The sequence below is a fragment of the Periophthalmus magnuspinnatus genome, chromosome 13, assembly GCF_009829125.3.
Source record: "Periophthalmus magnuspinnatus isolate fPerMag1 chromosome 13, fPerMag1.2.pri, whole genome shotgun sequence".
NCBI classification, from domain to species: Eukaryota; Metazoa; Chordata; class Actinopteri; order Gobiiformes; family Gobiidae; genus Periophthalmus; species Periophthalmus magnuspinnatus.
In genome coordinates, this window is record NC_047138.1 from 14,209,010 (window position 1) to 14,233,220 (window position 24,211).

At 40.6% G+C, this 24,211-nt stretch overlaps 1 protein-coding gene across 1 annotated transcript; it reads right to left on the minus strand.

The window, feature by feature from the left end:
• Positions 1-8,505: 8,505 nt before the first annotated feature.
• LOC117380394 (sodium channel subunit beta-4-like) lies at positions 8,506-23,811 on the minus strand. The gene is made up of 5 exons (XM_033977199.2): positions 23,228-23,811; positions 15,417-15,568; positions 14,670-14,889; positions 14,355-14,484; positions 8,506-13,286 (listed from the first exon to the last, which is right to left on the minus strand). Exons 1-5 carry the CDS (start codon positions 23,313-23,315, stop codon positions 13,196-13,198), a joined length of 681 nt encoding a protein of 226 aa, XP_033833090.1. The 5' UTR covers positions 23,316-23,811; the 3' UTR covers positions 8,506-13,195.
• Positions 23,812-24,211: the final 400 nt, after the last annotated feature.

Genomic DNA, 24,211 nt, shown 5'->3' on the forward strand with positions numbered 1-24,211 from the left:
TAGCAAAAGAAGCAGGGAGGGACATAGAGGGAGCGGCAGGGAGGGGCATGGCAGGGGTAGCGGGGAGAGGCATGGTGGGGGTACGGGGGACGGGCAAAGTGGAGGCAGAGGGGAGGGGCACAGCGGGGGTAGAAGGGAGGGGCCTGGCAGGTATATCGGGGAGGGGCACAGCGGGGGGAGTAGGGAAGGGCACGGTGGGGGTAATGGGAAGGGGCATGGTGGGAGCAGTAGGGAGAGGCACAGAGGGGGTAGTGGGGAGGGGCACGGTGGGGGCAGAGGGGGTAGTGGGGAGGAGCACAGCGGGGGTAATGGGGAGGGGCACCGTGGGGGTAGCGAGGAGTGGCACAGCATGGGTAGCGGGGACAGGCATGGCAGGGGTAGCCGGGAGGGGCACGGCGGGGGTAGTGGGGAGGGGCACAGTTGGGGAAGCGGGGAGGGGCACAGCGGGGGCAGAGGGGAGGGGCATAGCGAGGGCAGAGGGGGTGGACATAGCAGGGGTAGCGAGTAGGGGAATAGCAGGAGGAGCAGGGAGGACCTTAGCAGGAAGAGCAACGCAGGGTTTAGCAAAAGGAACAGGGCGGGCCTTAGCAAAACGCATATGGAGTGGCATAGTGGGAGCAGAGTAGGTGGGCATGGGGAAGGGCACAATAGGGGCAGTGGGGAGAGGCATGGCAGGGGTAGCGGGGAGCGGCATGGCAGGGGTAGCGGCGAGGGGCACAGTGGGGGTAGTGGGTAGGGGCACAGCCGGGGTAGTGGGGAGGGGCATGGTGGGGGTAGTGGGGAGGGGCATGGCAGGGGTAGCGGGGTGGGGCACAGCAGGGGTAGTGGGTAGGGGCATGGAAGGGGAATCAGGGAGGGGCATGGCAAGAGCAGCAGGGAGGGGCATAGCAGGAGGAGTGGGGAGGACCTTAGCAGGAGGAGCAACGGGGCGTTTTGCATAAGGAACAGGGCGGGCCTTAGCAAGACGAACACGGAGGGGCTTAACAGGAGGAGCAGGGAGGGACATAGCGGGCATGGCAGGGGGAGAAGGGAGGGGCACAGCGGGGGTAGCAGGGAGAGGCACGGCAGGGGTAGAGGGGAGGGGCATGGCAGGGACAGCGGGGATGGGTATGGTGGGGGTAGGGGGGAGTCGCACAGCGGGGGCAGAAGGGAGGGGCATGGTGAGGTTAGCGGGGAGGGGCATGGCAGGGGTACTGGGGAGGGACATGGCAGGGGTAGCAGGGAGGGGTGTAGCAGGAGGAGCAATGCAGGGTTTTGCATCAGGAACAGGGCGGGCCTTAGCAATACAATTATGGATGAGGTTAGCAAGAGGAGCAGGGAGGGAAATAGAGGGAGCGGCACGGAGGGGCATGGCAGAGGTAGTGGGGACGGGTATGGCGGGGGCAGAGGTGAGGGGCACGGCAGGGGCAGAGGGGATGGGCACAGTGGGGGTATTGGGGAGGGGCATGGCGGGAGCAGCGGGGAGGGCCACAGCGGGGACAGAGGTGAGGGGCACGGCAGGAGTAGTGGGGAGGGGCACAGCAGGGGTAGCGGGGAGGGGCATGGCAGGGGTAATGGGGAGGGGCATGGTGGGGGTAGCGGGGAGGGGCATAGCAGGGGCAGAGGGGAGGGGCATGGCGGGGGCAGAGGGGAGGGGCACAGCGGGAGTAGTGGGGAGGGGCACGGCCGGGGCAGAGGTGAGGGGCACAGCGGGAGTAGTGGGGAGGGGCACGGCCGGGGCAGAGGTGAGGGGCACAGCAGGGGGAGAAGGGAGGGGCACAGCGGGGGTAGCAGGGATGGGCACAGCGGGGGTAACGATTAGGGGCATGGCGGGGGTAGCAGGGAGGGGCACAGCGGGGGTGGTAGGGAGGGGCATAGCAGGAGGAGTGGGGAGGACCTTAGCAGGAGGAGCAACGCGGCGTTTTGCATAAGGAACAGGGCGGGCCTTAACAATACGAACAGGGAGAAGCTCAGCAAGGGAGGCAGGGAGGTGCATAAGGGAGCAGAGCCGGGCACAGCAGCAGAGGTGGAGCAGCCGCCGGGTGGAGCAGAGCCGGGCACAGCAGAGCCGGGCACAGCAGCAGAGGTGGAGCAGCCGTCGGGTGGAGCAGAGCAGGGCACAGCAGCAGAGGTGGAGCAGAGCCGGGCACAGCAGCAGAGGTGGAGCAGCCGCCGGGTGGAGCAGAGCCGGGCACAGCAGCAGAGATGGAGCAGCAGCCGGGTGGAGCAGAGCGGAGCACAGCAGCAGAGGTGGAGCAGCCGCCGGGTGGAACAGAGCGGAGCACAGCAGCAGAGGTGGAGCAGTCGCCGGGTGGAACAGAGCGGAGCACAGCAGCAGAGGTGGAACAGCCAGCGGGTGGAGCAGAGCAGGGCACAGCAGCATAGGTGGAACAGCCACCAGGTGGAGCAGAACAGAAATACTCTATTTTGTTAAGTAAAAGTCCACATACAGGAGCAAAGAAAGTTTAAGATGTACTTAAAGAGTAAGAAGTCATTTTGCACATATGCTGTAAGGCTTCAAATGTATTGATTTTGATAAAGATTTGTGCTGAATTTTGTTCCATAGAAACGACTGAATCTAGTTGTTTTAATTTGTATATTTTTGTTTGCTCAAATTATGAACATGTTAAAAATAAACCCTCAGCCTTTTCAGCAGGGCTCAAACAATAGTAACAATACTTTTACTTTTCAGCCCAGTTCAAAAATGTAGTGGAGTAGAAAGTACAGATACTGCTCTCAAATAATGTGAAGTAAAAGTAAAAATTATCTACTTTAAACTTGACTTACTTTCCACCAGGGCATATAACCCACAGCCTGTTAAATATGATCTACAGCTCCTATTACATGGCATCATAAGCCGACCTGTCTCGATGTCGGGACAGCAGACTCTCTTTGACAATTTGCTGAATGTCCCTCTCTGTTCAAAGTCCACTAGCCTAAAACATCCAGCCTGAAATAAATAAATGTGTCAGATTTCTAATGTGGCCTGTTTATCCTTTTTTTCAAAGTAAAATAATCAAACTTCCCTGTAAATAGCCCACTGACGGACTGCACTTTGCTCCAGTAGAGGTGACAGCTGTGTAGATACCTGCTCTGATGTCCTCTGTGCTGTGGACACCTGCGCAGACACACACCTGCACAAAACTGTTGGTACCTTTCATTAATGAAGGTTGTCCAGGCTTGTTATATAAGTTTATATTTTTTAAACAATTCTGTTGAAACATGGTTGAAAAGCAATGTCTGACTTTCATTGGTTAAATTTCATAGAATGTTTATTTATTATTACTTTTGTCAGATTCAAGTTATTTTTGTGACCATTGTGAGTTTTTCTTTCATTAACCGAAGGGACCAACAGTTTTGTCCATGTGTGTCCCAGAATGGAATAAATATGATCAGGATGCAGAAGGTTTGTGTGCAGCCATTCTGGGGTAGGTTATATTTGCTAAACTGAAGAGAATGAATTAGTCCAACAAATGAATTCAGCTTATGAGTAGACCAAGTACTTTTACATTAAAACTAAATTAAATCAGATGTTGCCTCCACACAGTTCATTTAGTAGCCTAGTATTTCTGCCAATTACTTTTTACTCTCTCTTTCTACAACTACTTGAGTAAAGTTATGCAAGAGACAAAACAAATCATTTTCAAGCTAAGAGCAAGAAATGTGGTGCTCCAACAGTGGTGCTATTTCTAGTTTATCTACAATGATAATGATGTAGTCCCGTTATAGACCTGATTTAGAACTGGAATAGTACTTTTATAGACCTGTTATAGACCTGGTTTAGACCCGGTTTAGACCTGGAATAGTTCTTTTATAGACCTGGATTAGCCCTAGATTAGACCTGGAATAGTCCCGTTATAGACCTAGTTTAGAACTGGTTTAGACCTGGAAGAGTCCTGTTATAGACCTGGTTGAGACCTGGAATAGTCCTGTTATAGACCTGGTTTAGACCTAGATTAGACTTGGAATAGTCCTGTTATAGATCTGGTTTAGACCTGGTTTAGACCTGAAATAGTCCTTTTGTAAACCTGTTTTTTAATCTTGTTGTATACTTAGAAAACCAAATATTTTCTTTAGTGATGCTTGGTGTGGAAGGTTGGACACATTGTTCAGCCTGTCATTTGGTTCTATCTAGTGGCAGATGTGTGTATTTTTTCTCTTTTTCTTTTTCTTTTCTTTTTTTTAACCTACAATATAAAGTTCCGCTGTTCATCAGTTCATCCAAAGTCCAGGGCCGTTCGAAGTACCCATCGAAGTACGCGGCCGAGAATGTGTACTCCTCAGTGTAGCCGCCATCTTGCCTAAATGGGACAGGCCTACACCATGGACTGTACTTCCACCACTGTATTTGCACGTTATTTTTAATTATATATTATTTAATAGAAAAAGAGTCAAGGTGTCGTTGTCACAGCTGTTTATTTCTGTTTAGACTGAATGAAGTAAGGGATTAATGTTTGCCTTTGAATATCAATAGACAAATATAAGGTTTGAGGTGATTTTTTCCCAATTGTAGCTTCTACATAACTTTAACAAAATATACCTTGCTAAAACGTAATAACAGAGGCAGAAGTAACAATATCATTTTTACATTCATAGTCTATAAACCAGAAAACACTGATTAGTTGTACATAAAGTGGGATATTGCAGTTTAACAGTTCTGTATTTGGGCAGGTTTAATTTGATCTATGGCTAAACTAATTTAACACCAGTAGAGGGCGCTGTTTGCCTTCTATGCTCTGTGCCAGTTCATTTCATTTTATTGGGGGACCCTATAAAAGCTGTCACAGTCACATCTCAGGACTCTCTTCTGTCCTTTCCTGAGAGTCCGTTGCTTCATCGTTCACTTTACCTGTGGAACTCATTAAACCTTCTGACTTTACTTTTCAATCTCTTGGTCTTTGACGCTTACACCAGAAATGAACATTCTTACATTATACTTATTATTGCAGTAATTTCTAATGTTAATAATGTATTCTTAATCTAAATCCCTTTAATCCTCAAACACACTGTACACATCTTTATTCAGATTTAACAGTTTCATGTCGCACTGTTGTAGGGGATGTAAACCAGTACGAACATTTGAACATGTATCACTTATTGTTTTAGTTTTTAGCCTATTTAATCAAACTTAAATATATTCAATACAATATATATCCATGCCCCCTTTTTTCTTTAAATTATTTTGATGCATTATGGGTAATGTAACGTGTATCCTTGGTAAATTAACCACCTTCTAATCAAACAGAGGACACATGCCAGAGTAGTGAGTGATGACCTCAAGGGTGTTGTGCAAACTATGGAAATACTATTAACTAGTCACCTGGCAAATCCACACTATGTACCTCTGTATTTTTAAACAGGATATCGGTCGCTGTCTGGACACCACTCCCTCGTCGTGCCTTGAGCCAGACAGTAGGCTACTGTGCAATCAGATTTGTTTATTTTAGGGATGCGTGAAACAAAGGTGCTCATTGGTCACTCAATTTGAACACAAGGAAAATTCTCTCACGTCAAAGTTTAGCATGTTGCTCATTGAAACCCACTGAGACACAGAGAGAAACATGCAAATCCACACATTAAAGCTCTATGTGCAGTGGACACAAATGATACAATAGTCACCTCTTGAATAAAAAAGTATCACATATCAAAATCTACTTAAGTAAAAGTATTAAAGTACCTGATAATCTAATAACACTTCAAATGTCTTGCTTTGTGCTGAATTTTGTCAAACAGAAACAAGTGAATATATCTTTTTTCCTAGTTTGTCTTATTTGCATATTTTTGTTTGCTCAAATTGTGAACATGTACAAAATAAACCCTCAGCCTTTTCAGCAAGTCTCAAAAAATACATTTACTTTTCAGCCCAGTTAAAAAATGCAGTGGAGTAGAAAGTACAGATACCTGCTCTCAAATGTAGTGATGTAAAAAATATCCACTGTAAAATATACTCAAGTAAAATACAGATACCTAAATTGTAATTGTAAAAAAAAAAAAAAAAAAAAAAAACATGTAAAAGGATAGCTTCAGGTCTCTGCATTAGAAGGCCTAAACCACATCGCTGATGTTTACGTGGATCTGTGTGTCCTGAGTGAACCTCTGGCAAGCTGCTGCACTGTGCAAATATTCATGTACCTTGGTCTCTCTCTAGTGGTGGGAAAAGGGAACGGTCTTTCCTGTCACTGTACGTATTATTTTTCATACACAGGACAATTGTAATATCCATAACGTTTCCTGCATCTTTTACTCAGTTTTGGATGAAGTACTAAATTTTGTTACTTAAGTAAAAGTACAGATACAGAGGCACTATGTTACTCAAGTAAAAGTATCACATGAAAAAAAAAAATACTTAAGTAAAAGTATTAAAGTATCTGTTTAAAAATGTACAAAAAATAAAAGTATTTGACAAAAGTGTTGTTAATTTATTGTGTTATATGTGTTAAATATAGTGATATTGATTAAAATGATGCATATTTTGGTCAACAATACAATACAAATTCATTTCTTAATTTTTCTTAAGAATTTAGTATATTATATTTATTTTTGTTGAGTTGAAGCTTGAACTCAAAGAATTTAGTCAGGATGTTACCATGAACATGGTAAACATAACCCCTCAAATGATATGAAAAGTACTTTTTACTTTTCAGTCCAGTTAAAAAATGCAGTGGAATAGAAAGTACAGATATCTGCTCTCAAATGTACTGGAGGAAAAGAACAAAGTACCCACTGTAAAAAGTACAGATGCCTAAAAATACTATTCAAGTACAGTACTTTATTACTTTTACTTTGTTACCTCCCACCACTGCGTTTATCTATTTATTTATTTGAAGGATAATGTGCAGATACATTAAATAGATGGCTGCACCAGATTTAGCAAAATGCTAATTTCCATCCATAGTCCTTGGTGTCACAAACATTAAAAAACAATTCACATATAAAAAGTGCAATACAAAAGACAATGTACAATTGTGCAAAATTTTCAATACATAGTGCAAGCTACAAGTTATTAAAGTGCAAGACATAGAGAAGAAAATGCAACAAACATCAGAATAAATACAGTGTAGTTGCTATCAGATGATACCCACGAGGGTAGCATCTGATAGCTCTGTACCTTATTGGTATTATAAATGTAAACAAGACAGTAATATGACACTAAGACAATACTATGACACTCATGATCTGGTAATCTAGTGGCCATCAGATGGTACCCACGAGGGTAACATCTGATGGTTTACTTTTATCCCTATATATATTACAACACATCAGCTATGTAACTTTTTTGGTAGGAGGTGGGAGTGTCCGCCACCTGCTTTCATTTTAGTTTGCATTTTTTTTTAAAAATGCATTCTTACCATGAGCAGGGTCACTTTTCCACAGATCTTGCTTGTTACTTGGACTGGTAGAATCACCAAATCACCCAGTTGTCTCCAGAGTAATAAAATCTCCACGGGGACAAGATATTAACTAATCATATCCAGTTGGTCACTTTTTACATTACTCTATTATCAAATGAACTTATGTTGTTGTGTTGTTTGTTCAGATACCTGCGTGAGCTTATGTGGGAGGGAACACACAGACTCTTCCTGGTTTTAAAAAAAAATTGGTGATGTCGCCTATGACATCACAGTATCCAAACCAGATACACTCTTCATCTAAACAATTATTACATCATTACATCAAATGGGAAAGACGAGAGCATGGATGGATCAAGGTAAAAAGATACTTAAATACAAAAGAAGAGGAGAACTGATGCACTCTGGTAAAAAATAAATAAATAAATAAATAAAATCTTTGTTTGGCTATTTTGAATGTATTATTGTTGAATACTGATCTCAAAATGCTCCATTCCACCTTGTGATGTCATGAAGTGATAGTTTTCAAGTTAACAGCTATTGTACCTTTTATCTTTTGTTATGTAAAGATTGTCAATCCCACGGCTGAAATTCAAATGATTCTAGCGAAGTTGTATGGAGTTTAAAAACACAGTGGAGCACGTCCTTTATCACCACATGACATCACAAGGTGGAACAGAGTGTTTTCAGTATGAGAGCAGAACTCAGTCTAAATATGCAGGGTTTTTTAAACATGTGTGAATGAAATGGAATGCAACTCCAGGTATGTTTTTATTTTTAATATGTTTTAGTGATCCACCCTATGCTCATAGTATTACACTTCAAGCATGATTTTATTTTTAATTTTTATTTTTTTTCTGGTGATTTTGGATGTATTATTGTTACATACAAAGATAAGGGTCAAGAATTGATGCTAAAATGTCAAGACATGTAAAAAAAAAGTTAGTTGGATCAGGATTAGGTTGTAAACCGGCAATAGATTTCCATTTAGTTACTGAGCACTTTGACTATACAGCAATTTTTGATGTGTTCTGATGTGTTTCTGACATAGGTGAGGTTAAAAAAAATACTAATACTACCATTGATATGATCTCTAATACCAAGGTAAAAAATACACACTTTATAATCCTTGCAAACTCAAATACAATATGAAAAAAAATCTGCACACAAGAAGACTCAAGTTTATATTTGATTTTATTTCCAGGATGTTTTGTAACAAGTCAGGGTTCTGGTGCATAGTTATGAAGGAAGCATGAGTTACATGGACACAGACATGGACAAACCATTCCACATTCAGAACGAGGGGATCAGGGAAATGATAAAACTCTTTATTCTGCTTTTCAAAATGGAGGGTTGACTGTTTGAGAGCTTGGTGTCAGACTCCGTTTATCTCATGAGGGTAAATCAATATTTGTCAAAACCATGAGATGTTTCACAAAGTTGAACTGTGCTTGCTTCTGAAATCTACTCATCTAAAATGTGACTCATGTGATGCTACAGGCAGTGCACATCCCCTGTGCTGCGGTCTGGACTGTGGTGAGGTCAGCTTTTCTGTTTGTCTGTGGAATGTGGTGGAACTCTTTTGGCAGTGTGAGGGTCAGACGGGATAGGTCTAGTGAAGTTTTGGAATACAATATAGGCCCATAGGAGATACTGTAGGCCTACAGGCCTACAGGCCTACAGGGGAGAGGAAGGGTCTTTGTAGTGGTCTGTTCAATCGGGAGTACTAAGTAGTACTGATAAAAGTATGGGTCTATAGATAGTATAGAGCAGTGTCTGTGTCTGCCCGTGGAGTGCAGTGAGTGCTTTAGGCCTACAGTGTAGTACTAGTACAAGTATGGGCCTATTGGTCAGAGTATCTTGAGAATATGGTGTGCAGTAGTAGAGTGTGTAAGACCAGCAGACATGAGACTCTTGGATTGGCAGTGTGAGTTTCAGCCGCTCTGGCAGTATCTGTCTAAGGTCAATTGGAGCTTCTATTTTCTCAAAAAATTATTCCTACGTTAATATTTTTTATGAATCACAATTGGTCATTTTGAAAAATATTCCATCAAATAAGACATATATTTGAATATGTTTGTTACAAACTTAGAACTACACATCAAATGTACACTGGATTCAATTGGAAAGTCATTTCTAACACTATAGTGGCTTAACACTGCAAGCATGAGATGCCATTTACAATCATTAGTATTATTAGGTTTGGCAAAAGCTTTCTAGCTCTAGCATTACTTTTTATACTGCATATAAATAATTTATACATTTTGTATGTCCCATTGGTTAGTGACAACTGTGGCTGCCACAGTAAGCACAATATGTAGCCACTAGGTGGCAGTAATGCGTTTTGCCTGCGCTATAATGCGCCACTGCAGAGGAGCACAGAGCAGACTACTGCAGTAACCACTGCAAACAGAAGTACGACTGAGGACCCATGTGAGAATATGACAGCTGATTCATATAAAGGACATTTTGTGTTAATAGTGATGAGTTTACTTTTGCACAAGGAGGTGATGTCAACCACATTCTGCGTTCTGTGTAATTGAACAGTAGCCCTAAAGAAACAGCCTTGTACCAGCCCTGTGAGCCCTCTTCACTGATGTTGTGCTTTCCCTGACCATGAAACATGAGCTAAAGCTCTCTCGCCCTGTGAGGCAGGATAAACTCTAAACAGTGGGCACATAGTATCTATGTATCTATGTATGTCTCAGACAACACATACTTGTCATGATATTGCTTTTCTCTAAAGGAAGACTTGAGATATGTGCCCTCTTCACAGAGGAATAACATGAACAAACAGTGTTTGAGAGGAGCCTCCTCACAACATTCACAGCATCAAGTTCAGAACAAATATACGAATACAGACGAGCCCTCTTAACCCGAGTAACAGAGAGGTCCACAACAATCACCATGTTTCATAATCTCCCCTTAGTCTAAACTTTGTCAGTGTTAACCTAAAAAGAAATGATAGTGGAAATAATGCACAAAACAAATCTGAGCAACACATCACTATACAACAGATACCACTGTGGACATTTCCACCAGAGCCAGGCCACACACATTTATAAAGTGCCAGAAAACAGTTATTGCATAATTGGATGTCTGTTTTATTGCTTCCATTGAAAGCAAGAAAGGAAATGCACTCCAGAATGAGAGCAGTAGGCTGATCGGGTAAAAAAATAAACCATGTCATAGCTACATATTCAGGAAAGACTGGTCATGTTATTGGGTAATAGAGGCTAACTTAAACTGTCATGGCTCCAAAGATACATTTTCTCTTTGCTTGGACCAGTGTAAAGTGCTGCTATTCCAGAGTGCACAACTCTGGGCTCTTGATACAGAAGTATGTGCAGCATGTGGACATGTTGGTGGAGCCATCGCTGCTATGTGAGAGCCTGCTTCACCTGTCACATTCAGGGACATTGACAAAGTCCCAATGAGAACAAATGGATATGCTTTTGTCATTATATCATGAAATCAATATGTGCAAAAAATAGAATTATCACTCTTTATAATACCTGCACCATAGTCTTAATAAAGCACAAATGAGCACATTTTCTTAAGATTTAGTCAGGCTTACTTATTACATAAAATGAATGGGAGTTAGTGTATTCAAATATTATGCTTTGGCATGACATGCTTTAAAACTTACATAGCCATCTTCAGACAAAAGACACCATGTTTCTGCAGATGCACCTCCCCTTACTGGGAACTGATAGGATAGGATGCCATCTACTGGCACCATAGGGAATTACTATTGAAATAAAAACTTACATGCTGATAGAATCACACAGTAAAATGAAAGGAAACTGATCCAGAAATACTTAGTCTGGTGATGATTTATGGACATAAAAAGCAAGGAGACCTGCAGACTTTTACCTGTAATGTAACAATCCTGGGAAGTTCAAATTTGCATGTCTTTTGACATGTCTTACTAATCATTAAACAAGCGTGAATGACGACAAATACAGCTCCAGGTATGTTTTTGATGAGGGAACAGTTATGTAAATCGGTTAAAAGCTCAAAATAAAGTCACAATGTGTGTGCTTTAAGTAGTAAGCCCGAGCCATTCTTCAAAACCATGTATTCATTCTTCATACTTTGTCAAGGCTAATTCTGTGTAGTTATTATAAAGTGTTGCTAAATTATCTGTAGCATGAAATACATTTAGTAGTCAAAGTGCTTTGACCAACTGAACAGGTAATGAATAACCTGTTCGCCACATTCATATAGGTAATAACTCAAATATTTTTCCTTCACATATAGACTCTATAAAATACTATTTCTGTACCTGCTTCAAATATCAACATTCTATTTATCGAAATGGTTTGCAATTGCAACAATATCAACTTGAAAGGAGTTAAAGGGTGTGTTCACAAGCTATGTTTCATTCACCCATTGCAGTAGTGAGGAGTGCATGGTAATATGGGCTCTTATGGGGGCATTCAGGCATGAGTTTGTGGGGTTCATGATGCTAGACAAAGTATTCTTCTTACATGTCCTTATATAAAATGCGCACATGCTAAAATGCATTGGTTATTATTCAGAAGCAGCATGGTTAAATTCATTCCTTTCTATAGAGAGCTAGGGGTCTGCTTGGGGGATTGTCACTGAGGGTTTGGGTTGTTCTTTTTTACATTTCTCCTGTGTATTTATCCTCCCACCAGCAGGGGGAGCAAAAGCAAAACAGGCACCTGTGTTTTATCTAAAGCAATCAGAAAAGTGTGCAGGGCTGGATCATTTAAACACATTTAGTAGCTTCACTTTCGTCAGCTCTTAACATGTTTTAGGAACTTCCACCAAATGACTCGCACGTACAGTAAACATGAAACTTCTATAGACTGGATTGGCAGTAAAGATGGTCAGGACTAACAAAAACTACAAAATAATTACCCCTGTCTGAGGTTATTTTTATTTTACTCTGTATTTTCAGTACAAATGTGAATATTAATAAATTCTAGTTTGGAATACAAATGGTTAAAATAGCCTCCTTCATTTTTTTCATTGTAAAACAGCTTTATGTAAATTTCTCTTTCGATGCAGTTAAAAGTCAAAGCTTGCGCGCAGTTTGTGCTGTTCTTCGGTCGATAATATGGCAGTTCAGAGATTATGGCAATCCATTATGGCATCAAAAGTTTACTTCCAGCTCAAAGCTCTGTTCTGGTTCAGATCTGACAAAATATGTAGAAGTAAAAATTCAACGAAACCTAACCCACAACAGTTTAAAGGTCCTATATTACACAGAATGCATTCTGCTGAGCTTTAAGCCATGTTATAATGTTGTTACTTCATCAAAAACATATCTGCACTTGTTTTGTTCCATTCATTTATTTAAGTAATTCTACATCTCCAAAGCTCAAAATGCTCTGTTCCACCTTGTGATGTCACGAACTGGTAGTTATTCAGTTAACTTCTTCATTTTTACCTTTAGTTCAGTAGAGATTAGCAATTCCAGATCTGAAATGATCCAAATTCTAGTGGTTTATGGAGTTTAAAAACACAGTGGTACACTTCCTGTATTACCGCATGACATCACAAGGTGGAACAGAGTGTTTTCTGTTTGAGAGAAGCGGTAAACGTGTGAATGAAATAAAACAAAACTCCAGGTATATCTTTGATGATGAAACATTATAACCTTCAGAAAATAGTGCAATATAGGCCCTTTAAAATACTAAAGAAATGTTGTTTTACATGTGTTTAAGTGATCCAGCCTATGCACATATAGTATTACACTTCAAGCATGATTCAAAAATAAATAAATATTCACATGTATTTGTTAGCCTATTGGATAAAACAGTCCTCTGATAACAGCATTGTACATTAGTCTAACATATATACAATCATACAGACGTACTGGGGTCTGCTGTGGCTCAGGCCTTTGGTGTCCCTTGTTTTTCACCTTTGGCTCCTGAAAGTCCATTCTCTGTGTTGTCGTTCCCTGAGCTCACCAGGCACTCTTTACTGTGGACAGAGAGGCAGCAAAGGTTAAAGTATGCGGTTTTGTCCCCATAGGGTGCGTTAGACACATCCTTCAGTGTCACCGGGGCAACCTGTCAGGAGCACTGAGTAACAACAGTGCAGCTATGGGCCTATGCTCAAAGTCACTCGTATCTAGCACTAGCTTCTTGGCTGCTACACAAACTTGGATAGGCAATTTTTCAGCAATACCAAGGACATAGTCAGCTCGTTCTTTGTTGACATTTCTGTAGAAGTTGCTTTGTCTATGACCTGCATAATTGGTAGAGTAAATAACCCGACAGTGGTCAAACTTGACAATAGCATCATTATGTCTCAAAAAAAAAAAAAAAAGAATTCTTTCTGGACCATAGACTGTATAAAGAAGTGGACTAAGTGAGCGTGATGTCACTCTTAGTTTTCAGCTCCAGTCAAATCGAGGCTAGCAGTTATAGGGGTGAATTTGGAGCCGACTGTGAGTATCATAGCAACCAAAGAGCCAATCTGGTGCGAGGCTGCTGAAGGCAAAACCCTTTCCCTCCCACACAACTGGTTTAGCAGGGAGCGGACGCTTAGCAATGCTGTCAATCAAACCTGTTGCTAGTGCTAGCGGGAAAAACATCAGGGAAAGAAGACGCCTGATTTGTGTCTTATTAATGTTCATATCTTGATTTACAGACACAACAGCCAAATAAAAATACCAAGGTCATATAGCGCAGGTTAATACAAACATCTTAAGACAGCAGCCAGTTTTTTTAATATAAAGTGAATTGGAGCCAGTGTCGATGGAGCAGGAAGTGTGCCCATGCTCACTTCCTATTTGGAGTAGCAGGTTAGCTATGTCCATTTATATGTACAATCTGGTCTGGACAGACGATTTTAAGAGTGAATACATTTTGCAACTTTTTCCACTAGTTTCTTCAGTCCTTAGCAGCCAAAAATATGAAAAACTTTAGTCCATTTTAAATTACTGAAGGGCATACAGACACTACTATAATGTTTTGACATGTCATGGATCCCATTCTGAGACTCATCGTCTCTGAAGTTGAAACAAGAGGTAAACAGTTGACTTACTTCTTCTCGTCGCCCTTGCACAGGAAGCGGACGACCAAAGCCTTTATGACCATGATGAGGATAACTAAGCCAATGACTCCGCCCAGCACTGACACGATGATCACAGTTAATGTGTTGTCAACCTCCTTCACTGAAAAGAAACATTACAGTTCAGAATACTTTGAAAGAGTACCTTTATTATTATAATTTAGCTCCTTATAAACTATTATAAAAGCTTTATAAAACACACACATTTATTTGTTAGACCTACCTTCACAGCTTCACAAAGCACATTTTTAATTAAATATCCTGAACTATCCAGTTACTATGACATACCTTGGTCCACAACTATCAAGGTGAAGATTGCACTGTGGTTGCGGTTCTTCTCTTTTGGGTTCTTAGCGAAGCAAACATAATCTCCCTCATCTTCGAAGGTGATGTTCCACAGCAGGATGGAGATGTTGTTGGATTTGGAGGAGCCCACAAACTCCACACGCTCATGGAACACGCTCACTTTAGGCTCCACTCCCTCGATAGGAATCACTGCCTCACAGAGCTGCGAGGGAACACACAGGAAATTGAAATTTATACCTGAGTAAAATTCAATTACAAAATTGGACACCGCACAAGTGGTACGCCACCTGTGTGATTCCATGAAAAAAGAAAAAGTACAAAGTATGCAAGAAAAAAAAAAGCTCTTCAAAGTACTGCTTACTTTTTAGTGTTGCATAATTATACGCTGAATGAAACCACAATCCACTCATTCTATTTGTTCTGGCCAGTCAGAGCAGGCAGTACAGTGCTGTTATGTGCATTTGAAGTGAGCAGAGAGGCAGCAGTACTTACTGATGATTGGGACCTGCATTGTACTCTGTAACTCTAATGCTTTTTAATGTAGCTACAATTACTACGATTGAATTATACACAATTACATGTACATGAATAAAAATCTATTCATAAAAGTGCAACTAGCCCCAAAAAACTTCATTCACTTTGGACTTTGCATTCACAGTACTTTCTACTTTCTACCCCATGGTTCTTATAACCAGATCTCATTGCGTAATACTGATGAATGTGCACGACCGTGGTTCCATTTTTGGTCCAGTTGAAGTAGAGGTTCTTGATGCCGATGCAGGAGGAGTAGGTACAAGGCAGCAGCACCGTGGAGCCGTTCATGGCTTCCAACGTAGATACTTTCCCTGTGGAGACCTCCAATCCACCAACACTCCAAACACCTGAAAACACACAGGAAAATATTGTAACCAACTCTGACAACCAACTGACAACCAACCACTGTCTTTACATTAACATGAATAATCTTTGAACCTGATATGGACTTTTTATTTACAACTAAAAAAGCTTCAACCTGTTTTGAAGACATTTAGCAGTGAGCAAATGGGCACATATGAAAACCAGTGTGTTGAAGAACATTTTGACAAGAAGTATTGGATAGGTTATATGAATGAGGTCAGTCAAGTTTATTCACACCAAACTCGTCATCCATGAACGGAGCTTGCTTTCTTTCAAATTTAAATTTTATGTAATGAAGCTGGAGTCAGAAGCTAATTGGGAATCCCACTCATTTCCATGCTGACATTTGTGTAGTACACAGATTGTGATTTATGTTTGCAAAATTGCCTCATAGAACTTGCAGATGCATCATGCATAACCCAAGCCCTTTGTTCAGTCTGATGTTGATCCATGACAGAGAAATAATAAGATTGATTGAAGAAAATTAACTGAACAAAATTGTCATCCTTGGTGGTTGCTTCCATAAGGTTCTCATTCACCAAAATCATAATAATGCCTTAAACTTGTAATGCTCTTTACAGGCTTGTTTAAGTCTCTCAAAGCACTACACTGTAGTTTTTATTCATTGACTCCACACTTGACGGTAAACTACTATTGTACTGTCGACTGACAGTGAAGCTTCCAGCCTGTGCCATGGCTCATGTTGCTCAGTCTCTACTACTTAAACAACACATTTCTTAATATGGAGTTGTTGTTTGGTTGTTTTCATGAACGAAAAAGGAAAAAAGCAAATGATAAATAGATGTAATGTTGTGTATTATTTTCAGTTGTTTGCTAAGCATTCAGCATCAAATGAAAGCTCTTATGTAACCTTGGACTTATAACTTAGACAGTATTTACTTGCAGGATTTAGAAGTCAAATCCAAGCCCATGGGGCTCCGACCTTGTTGCCTGTCAGGGATGAGGGGTCTCGTGTTTCGGGGAGGTGGGTCCGGCCAATGTTTGGAACTGCTGGTGTAAGTGTCACATACTGGGTCCTATTTTTAAATCTCACTGCACACAGATCTGCTTGAGATCATATTTCACTTTTACATGTGTCAGGGAACTGAGATGACTCTGTGGCTGTGAAGGAAGTGCATCAATGCAGAGAATCTAACCCCCAACCTGTTTACTGATGTTTTCTTGTAAAATATATGTAAAACAAATGGCAACACTTTATACACTTTAACACTTTAATCAGTTTTAATAAAATGTAAAATGTAAATAAAATGTAAACATTACTTAATTCATAATGAACAGGTTATTAACAATGGTTCAGACTTAATCCTAACCCTAACTCCTAACCCCTAAATTAAGTAGTTACTAATCCTGAATCATTCTTAATCAACAATTTGCACATTATGGAGTAAGACTTTTGTTATTATTGAGTTAAAATCATACTGTGAACATTCCAAGCAAAACAATAACATCTCCATAGAGACAAGCAGGTGGCAGACCCTCCACCAGAAAAGGTACATTGTGCATCTTTTATAACCAGGCAATTCCTCCTTTGTATGAATGACCTCAGTGTCAGTTCAAAGTCACAATATAACAAAGAGTGCAAACCTCCACTGCCTTAATTGTATCCTTTTAAACTAAATAATTAATATCACAAGCTTTGTTAAAACTATAACGATCTTTAAGGTCAGGAGTCACAGGAGTCAGGCTGTGTACCCTTTAAAGCACAAGTACAGTACCAAGAAAAAAACAAAACATTTTTAAGTTAAGGTACTACTGGCAAAGGGTAAAATATTGTTGTTTTTTTCACTCTGTTCTAAATTATGATCAATACATGAAAAAAGTGGATTAAGTGAGTGTTGACATCACCCAACTCCGACCACGAGTATCACAGCAACGAAAGAGACAATTGGGAAGGTAATGCCCCTTCCTTAACAACACTGTCAATCAAACCTGTTCCTAACGCTGATTTGTCTGTTATAAATGTTCATATCTTGAGTTAGGGACACAATAGCAAAATAAAAATACCAGAATCATGTGGAACAGACCAAAATTATGAGAGAGGGGCGACAATTTTTCAAGTCGAGTCGATGACAGACATATTTAACTGTCTTTTGTTGAATATATACTTAATAACTTTTTCACTTATTATGATGTCATCTTTGTAATTATTAACAAAGATACCCAAGGCTGTCAGTTAGAGTTTATGCCCAATCAGTTAATTTTGTACCAATTTTACATGAAAATAAATTGCTTTCAAATCTTTCCTAGCATTCACTGGATTTATTTCCTGTTTCACATGTTGCATCACATTAGATTTCCAGATTGTTCCATTGCAGATGCTTTTAAAAGTGTGCTCTTCTGAGACTAACTAAATAAGTGGATAGATTTGAGGCATTGGGTTGCATTACGGCAAATCCCCCAAAAAATCTAGAATTACATTGTATCCTAATGGAAAAAGGTGACCCCCATCAGAACTGTGTGTATAGGCTATTTAACAGTGATGGGAAATTGACAATTGCCAACAAGGCTGTATCTATTTCTGGGTTCAGTTTATGATATGTTTAATGCAATGTGCTGCGGTTAATGCACAGGTTATATATAAGTAATACAGGGAGTGAGTTAATAGTATTTTAATGCATGTAATGAGAGGAGATGGTGGATATAAATAGCTGCAATCAATCAAAAACACAGAATTTTCCATTTTTTTTCTAGTTAAACCAAGAATTCAGCCTAAAATGAACTATTTTTCCTAACCCCTGTATGTTTTTGCATGGTGGGCATGAACCAGACAAGCACTCTCTCTATTCCCATTAAAGTTTGTGATCCTGCATGGATATGGAGTTGCATGAATGGCACTGAAATTCTTGCCCATTAAAGGTTGGTGAATCAATTGTTGCTAGTGGCATTGCATACTGACATTGTGTCCTTGAGCAACGTACACTTCAGCAACCATGATGTGTAAATATGCAGTCAGTGTGATAGTGATTATTGATGGATCTGTTTGTCTGCTACCCGTGTCTCAGAAGTGGACAAAAAATGGGCTACATCACAATATTATGAAGTAGAAAAAAGTGAATCGATCTTCATTTGTTCTTGTTTTTATGTGTCTTTTCCAAAACGAATAACGTGGCTTTTAATATGTATTTCATTAACATAAACAGTGACAATTATCAAAAGTGCATCAAACCACATTCTTCTGCTGTGGATTGGCTGGAGACCTCATGATTTACACACTCACATCATTAGGACCCGCCTCCTCGTTTAAAAAAACAAACAAAAAAAAAACACTTGTTTAATTAATCAGTTACTCCAAAGTCATCTTCTATGAGCTCACAAAAATACTGTTTTCATTTTGCCTTGATTGTTGCGTTGTAGGTAAAATCTGAATTTGTCCTACAGTGTTTAAGCCCATAAGCCTTCTCTTTTAATGTTAATTTTATGATTCATATTTGTGATTATTTATATTTTGATTTGTTTGTATTGTAATTTTAATGTCTTTATTATCTTGTAAAGCACTTTGAATTACTTTGTGTACAAACTGTGCTATACAAATATACTTGCCTTGCCTTAAAAGGAAGAAACAAATCATATCACAGACAAATTGTAATGAATGGTTCTTGAATTGACTCAAATTGAATAAATGGACCAACCCAATAAATGTATTCAAAATCATGGCAGTTCATTGTACTAACCTATTGTAACCACTCTTAAATAAATGCATTTTAGCTGGGTAAACCAACAGAACCCTCCTACAGAGTACGGATAGAGTCCTTTCGATAAGCACCCCCTTTAGAATCCAGAAATAAACTTCACACCTCCTCTCCGCTCCCTTGTTCTACGCCCCCGTTTTACTATCACTCCACTTCCCCGCCATTCATCTGGTTCCACTGTAGCTCTCCAGTCCTAGCAGAAGCAGCTATCAGTGTGGGCCCCAATGCACGTGTGTCTCCGTATCATGTGTGTGTCGTAGCACATGGTATTTTTAGCCCCACTATCAAGTATCTCTACATCCCAATTGGGAAACATCAATATCTGAATCGGGAATCCTAATGGAACACAAGACATTTGCCTGTCTGTGTGTGTTCCAATGGGCTGGTAATTATCACATTAACGGAACAAATAAAAACTCTATACACACTCACATCATTGGGACCTGCCTTCTTCTTTCAACCAAAAAAAAAACCCAAAAAACACTTGTTTAATTAATCAGTTACTCCAAAGTCATCTTCTCTGAGCTCACATAAATGCTGTTTTCATTTTGTCTTGATTGTTGCGTCATAGGTAAAATCTGAATCTTTTCATTTTGCCTCGATTGTTGCATCATAGGTAAAATCTAAATTTGCCTTACATAGTTTTTAAGTCCATAAACCATATCTGGACTTGTTCTACGGGCAAATTGTGTTCACAAGGGACACATGGCTCTATAAGCATAGCACTCACGTTGTTTAGTGGCTTTATTTGTTTAATTTGGAATTGCTCATTTGTGTTGCTGACAGCAGAGGGTCCAACTCCAATGCCTAAATGTCTCACTGGAAGGTTAGGCAAGTAATTACTGTGGTTACGGTTAGTATCAGTCTCCCTAAAATAGAAGTAAGTCAATGTAATTTCCCCCCGAAGCATGGACACCCAACATGCGTGTATATGTGTGTGTCCTTGGTTGACTGTCAAGGTGAGTTGTTTTTTTTTTTTAAGTAGGACAGGGATGATAGGGTTAATGTATTTTCAGTGTAAACCCATGGAGACATCTTGAGGACAGCATCACCTCTTACAGTGATCTAAGGAGAACAAGGGGGAGAGATAGATATAAAAAAGACTTATGGTAACGCTGGTATATAGGTTATGGATGGTCATAATGGTGACAGCATGGGAGCTAGAGGTCAGCTGAGTGCAAGTCATCTTCAAGGTGAATGGCCAGTGCTGCTAATTAGTCAAATAAACAGCTGTGGGTGTCAGTGAATCAACGGCATAGTATTAAAAGCAGCATGTTAAGAGTGGAATACCATAACCGCGCGGGTGGGTTCATGCATTCGTTCTATGCTATAACCTCCGTTGGCCTAGTTTCACTGTTCCGTTTTCATGGACATTTCATACCATTTCCCAGTGGACACCAAGCTACGTTCACATTAGTGCAATAACATGGCCCAGATATGACGGTAAGGATTCTATGGGAATTTAACACCATCTGCAGTTAATTTACAGTATATATCACTGATCTGGGACGTTTACAAGTTTTTGCAGGAAAAGCAAGAAAGACCAAGAAAGACAGGCTCACTTGACCAAATCACTGAGCTGAGTAGGTGTTTTCATTTTGCTGTGGCTGCACACTTAAAGGGCTGTAAATCAGTTTACTTCCATAAAAATGGTGATGTAGCAGTTGGAATATGATTCGATATTTCATATAATAATACCAATGTCCAAAAACTATGACTAATTCACAGGAAAGGAAATATTTGGAGATGATTTATGGTGAAGGGTGAGTATATAGATTCTTCTCATGACATATGTGTTATAATTGTTTTCATGTTTAAATGTGCACAACTTTTTTCTAGGGAAGGGTTCACCACCAGTCTCCATGGAGATGTTTTGGATGATTGCTTTACCTTGAATGTTCCACAGTATGGCATTTAACTTTTCTCGATCCATGGAAACAACCAAACAATGCTGTATGATCAAATTACAGGTCAGATCTTTGGAGAGGAGACCCCATGCACTGAAAGAATGGATATTTTGAAGTTTTTTTTTTTATTTTTTTATTTTTTTAAAAATAAAAATACATGCAATTCAAGGTGGTTAATTTAAATGTCATATTGTGTAAGATTCTAGGCAAAGAGACAAGCAAGTGGCTGACCTACCACCAGAAAAGTTAAATATTGCACCTTTTAGAGTATTGTAATCTACTCATACACTGCAGTAGATTTTCTTTTTTCACATTTGGTCACTGGGTCATTTTCTGAATAAAGTATTTAGCATTTTATTTGAAACATCTATCTGTTAAGAGTCTTGTTGACATTAGCCATTTCAAAAGATCTAAAAATCCTAGCAATGTTTGAAGCGTTCTCTTTAATGAAAATACCTATTCTCTTGCCAATGAACCTTAAAACGCTTTCGACAAAACTGACCTTGAAAACTGCCTGTCATGATTAAAGTCTGTAATCTGCTAAAAGTACTGTCCTACACTGTAAAAAGGAATAAATAAACACAGCGACATAAATGTTGAGCCAGCATTAGGCAATGATGAAAATGCACAGACCTTGCATTGAGTCATCAAAGATATAAAGTACAGTACAAAATAGTAACCTATAAATACAGAGCTTGTAAATCACGACCTCCCTCATTGTCCTTGTTCTTTTTCCAAACACCTGCTGTGCGTTGCCAGGTGCAGAGACAGGCTGATGGAGTTGGAAAAGAGAACATAACTGGATTTTCTATGCAAATATTTTGAGATATTTGTGAGTTTTGTGGTTCAGGTTACACTTTCTGAAGAAATGCTGCTTTGAATATCTGACCCAAAGTTTTTCAGTTGAAACCCATACTGTCCCCTTCTTGAAATCAATGGCATGAAACGTTATATTCTATTCTTCTCCCTTTCTATTTTGGAGTTGTTAGTGCGATATGATCGAGCAATATTTGAAAACAGGATCCAATTTTAGAAGGCGATGTCAAGTAAAGTGTCTTGCCCATGGGCACATTATTTACATTATGTGTCCAGATAAGGTTTGAACCAGGTACTGTCTTGTTGGTGGGTGACTGCTTAACCCACTATGCTACTGGCACCCTTAGGGGGAGTGACGAAAATGGAAGAAGGGTGTAGTCCTATAGTCATCCACATGTGTTCCATACTCTGTTCTATATGTTATGTCTATACCATGTCAGTAATGTTTAGTAGCTCAGTACTTTCACATAACTACATATAGAAAGTACGTGGATTAGCAAAGTATGCTATTGATAACTATCAAAACTACAGTTAAAACCATTTGTCTGTTAGACTTTCCATATACAGTTACGTAATGGGACATCTGTAAGGTCGGTTTACACAGCAGTGAGTAACAACACATAGAAGTTTGGCTTATATACCAGTAATATATGTACTTCCAGATAACTGCATATAGGAAGTACGTGGATTAGCAAAGTACTCTGACGATAACTACCAAAACTTCTGTTAAAACCATTTCTCGGTCAGACCTTCCATATACAGTTAGGTAATGGGACATCTGTAAGGTCAGTTTTACACAGCAGTGAATAACAACACATTCAGACAATATTTGAGCAAGTCACCACTGCACCACCATACGTCACTTTCGGTCAAAATTCTGCTCTGAACCAGCCCCGTCTGCTCCTAAACAATCCGAAACCTTCCCCAAACTCTTAGAAGTGATGACTAATGGCTTTTCCTATTCCCACATTATTGATCAGTCTCCACACCTTAGCGTGGAAATTGAAGCTACTCCTAAGGCTTCCATTTCAATCCGTGTTCAAGTTCAAGTTTTTCAAACCTAATTCGAAGTCTTAAGTCTTTCAAGCAACAAGTAACCCTACATAACCCTTATTAAAGTTGGTCGGTTGAATATTGACATAAACTGATCAATCTACCATTGCATCTTGTTGGTGCGCAGTATGGAAGAAGCATTGGAAGTTACGCTCACCCAGTAACATTGCCACTGCCAAGCCAGCATGAAGTAGGTCCCCGGATCTTCGCCGACTGGAGACATTCGAACCAGTGCTGTCCGCCATCGCTATGACACCACCTATCTCTCTGGCACTATGTCAATAATTTCTTCTCTTGTCAATTTTTCCAGTTTGCAGGTTGCGGTCTTTGCAGCAGCAGCTCTGAATGTGTTGGGACGCTAAACTGCACCGCCAAAGTCCTCCACCCTCCCTCTCTTCTTCTTCTCCTCCTCCTCTGCACTCTGTCCCAGCAATGAACGGATTCTTGAATGGGGCTCTCCCTCCTCTCCTGTCCAGGCTTTGCGGGTCTCTTGGCAAAAGGCAAGTAACACAAAATACTGCATCCGATTTTTTGTGTCTGTCCTATGATCATCCGGTAAGGCAAAAAATTAAGCAGGGTACAGCAGCGGTTGCAAGCAGGCAGGCAGGCGGGCGGGCGGGCTGGCGGGTTGGCTGTTGCGGTCCCCCCCCCCTTCCACACTGGGAGACACTGACGAATTGATGCACGTAATAAGATGCTATAAAGCCCCAGCAGCAGTTAGTGGAGAGGCGAGGAAGCCGGAGTCTGTAGCCGGCACAGGGAGAAGCGAGCTACTGCAGAGGTAGAGTGGGAGAGAGGGAGAGGAGCAGGGAGGGGAGGAGATGGGGTAGAGAGGGTGGGTGGGGGTGGGGGGGTGGGGGTGATAGAAGTGCTGCCACACACACATACAGTACAGCTGAGTCAGCCTTACTCGAGACAGCCTCATGGTCAGACGTTGGTTGGGGTTAGTGCCTTGTACATATCAGCACAGGTTCAAACCGAAAAGAGAGAGACGGGGAAGAAGGAAGGGGGGGTGGATGGACACTTTAGCTAGAGTCATTATTTTAGTTTGAGTTTGTTGACATCATCATCAGAAAGAAATCCCGGTGTAATTGTTTTTGTGATGTGTGTTTTACGGACCAGAAGATTCAAGTATTGATCG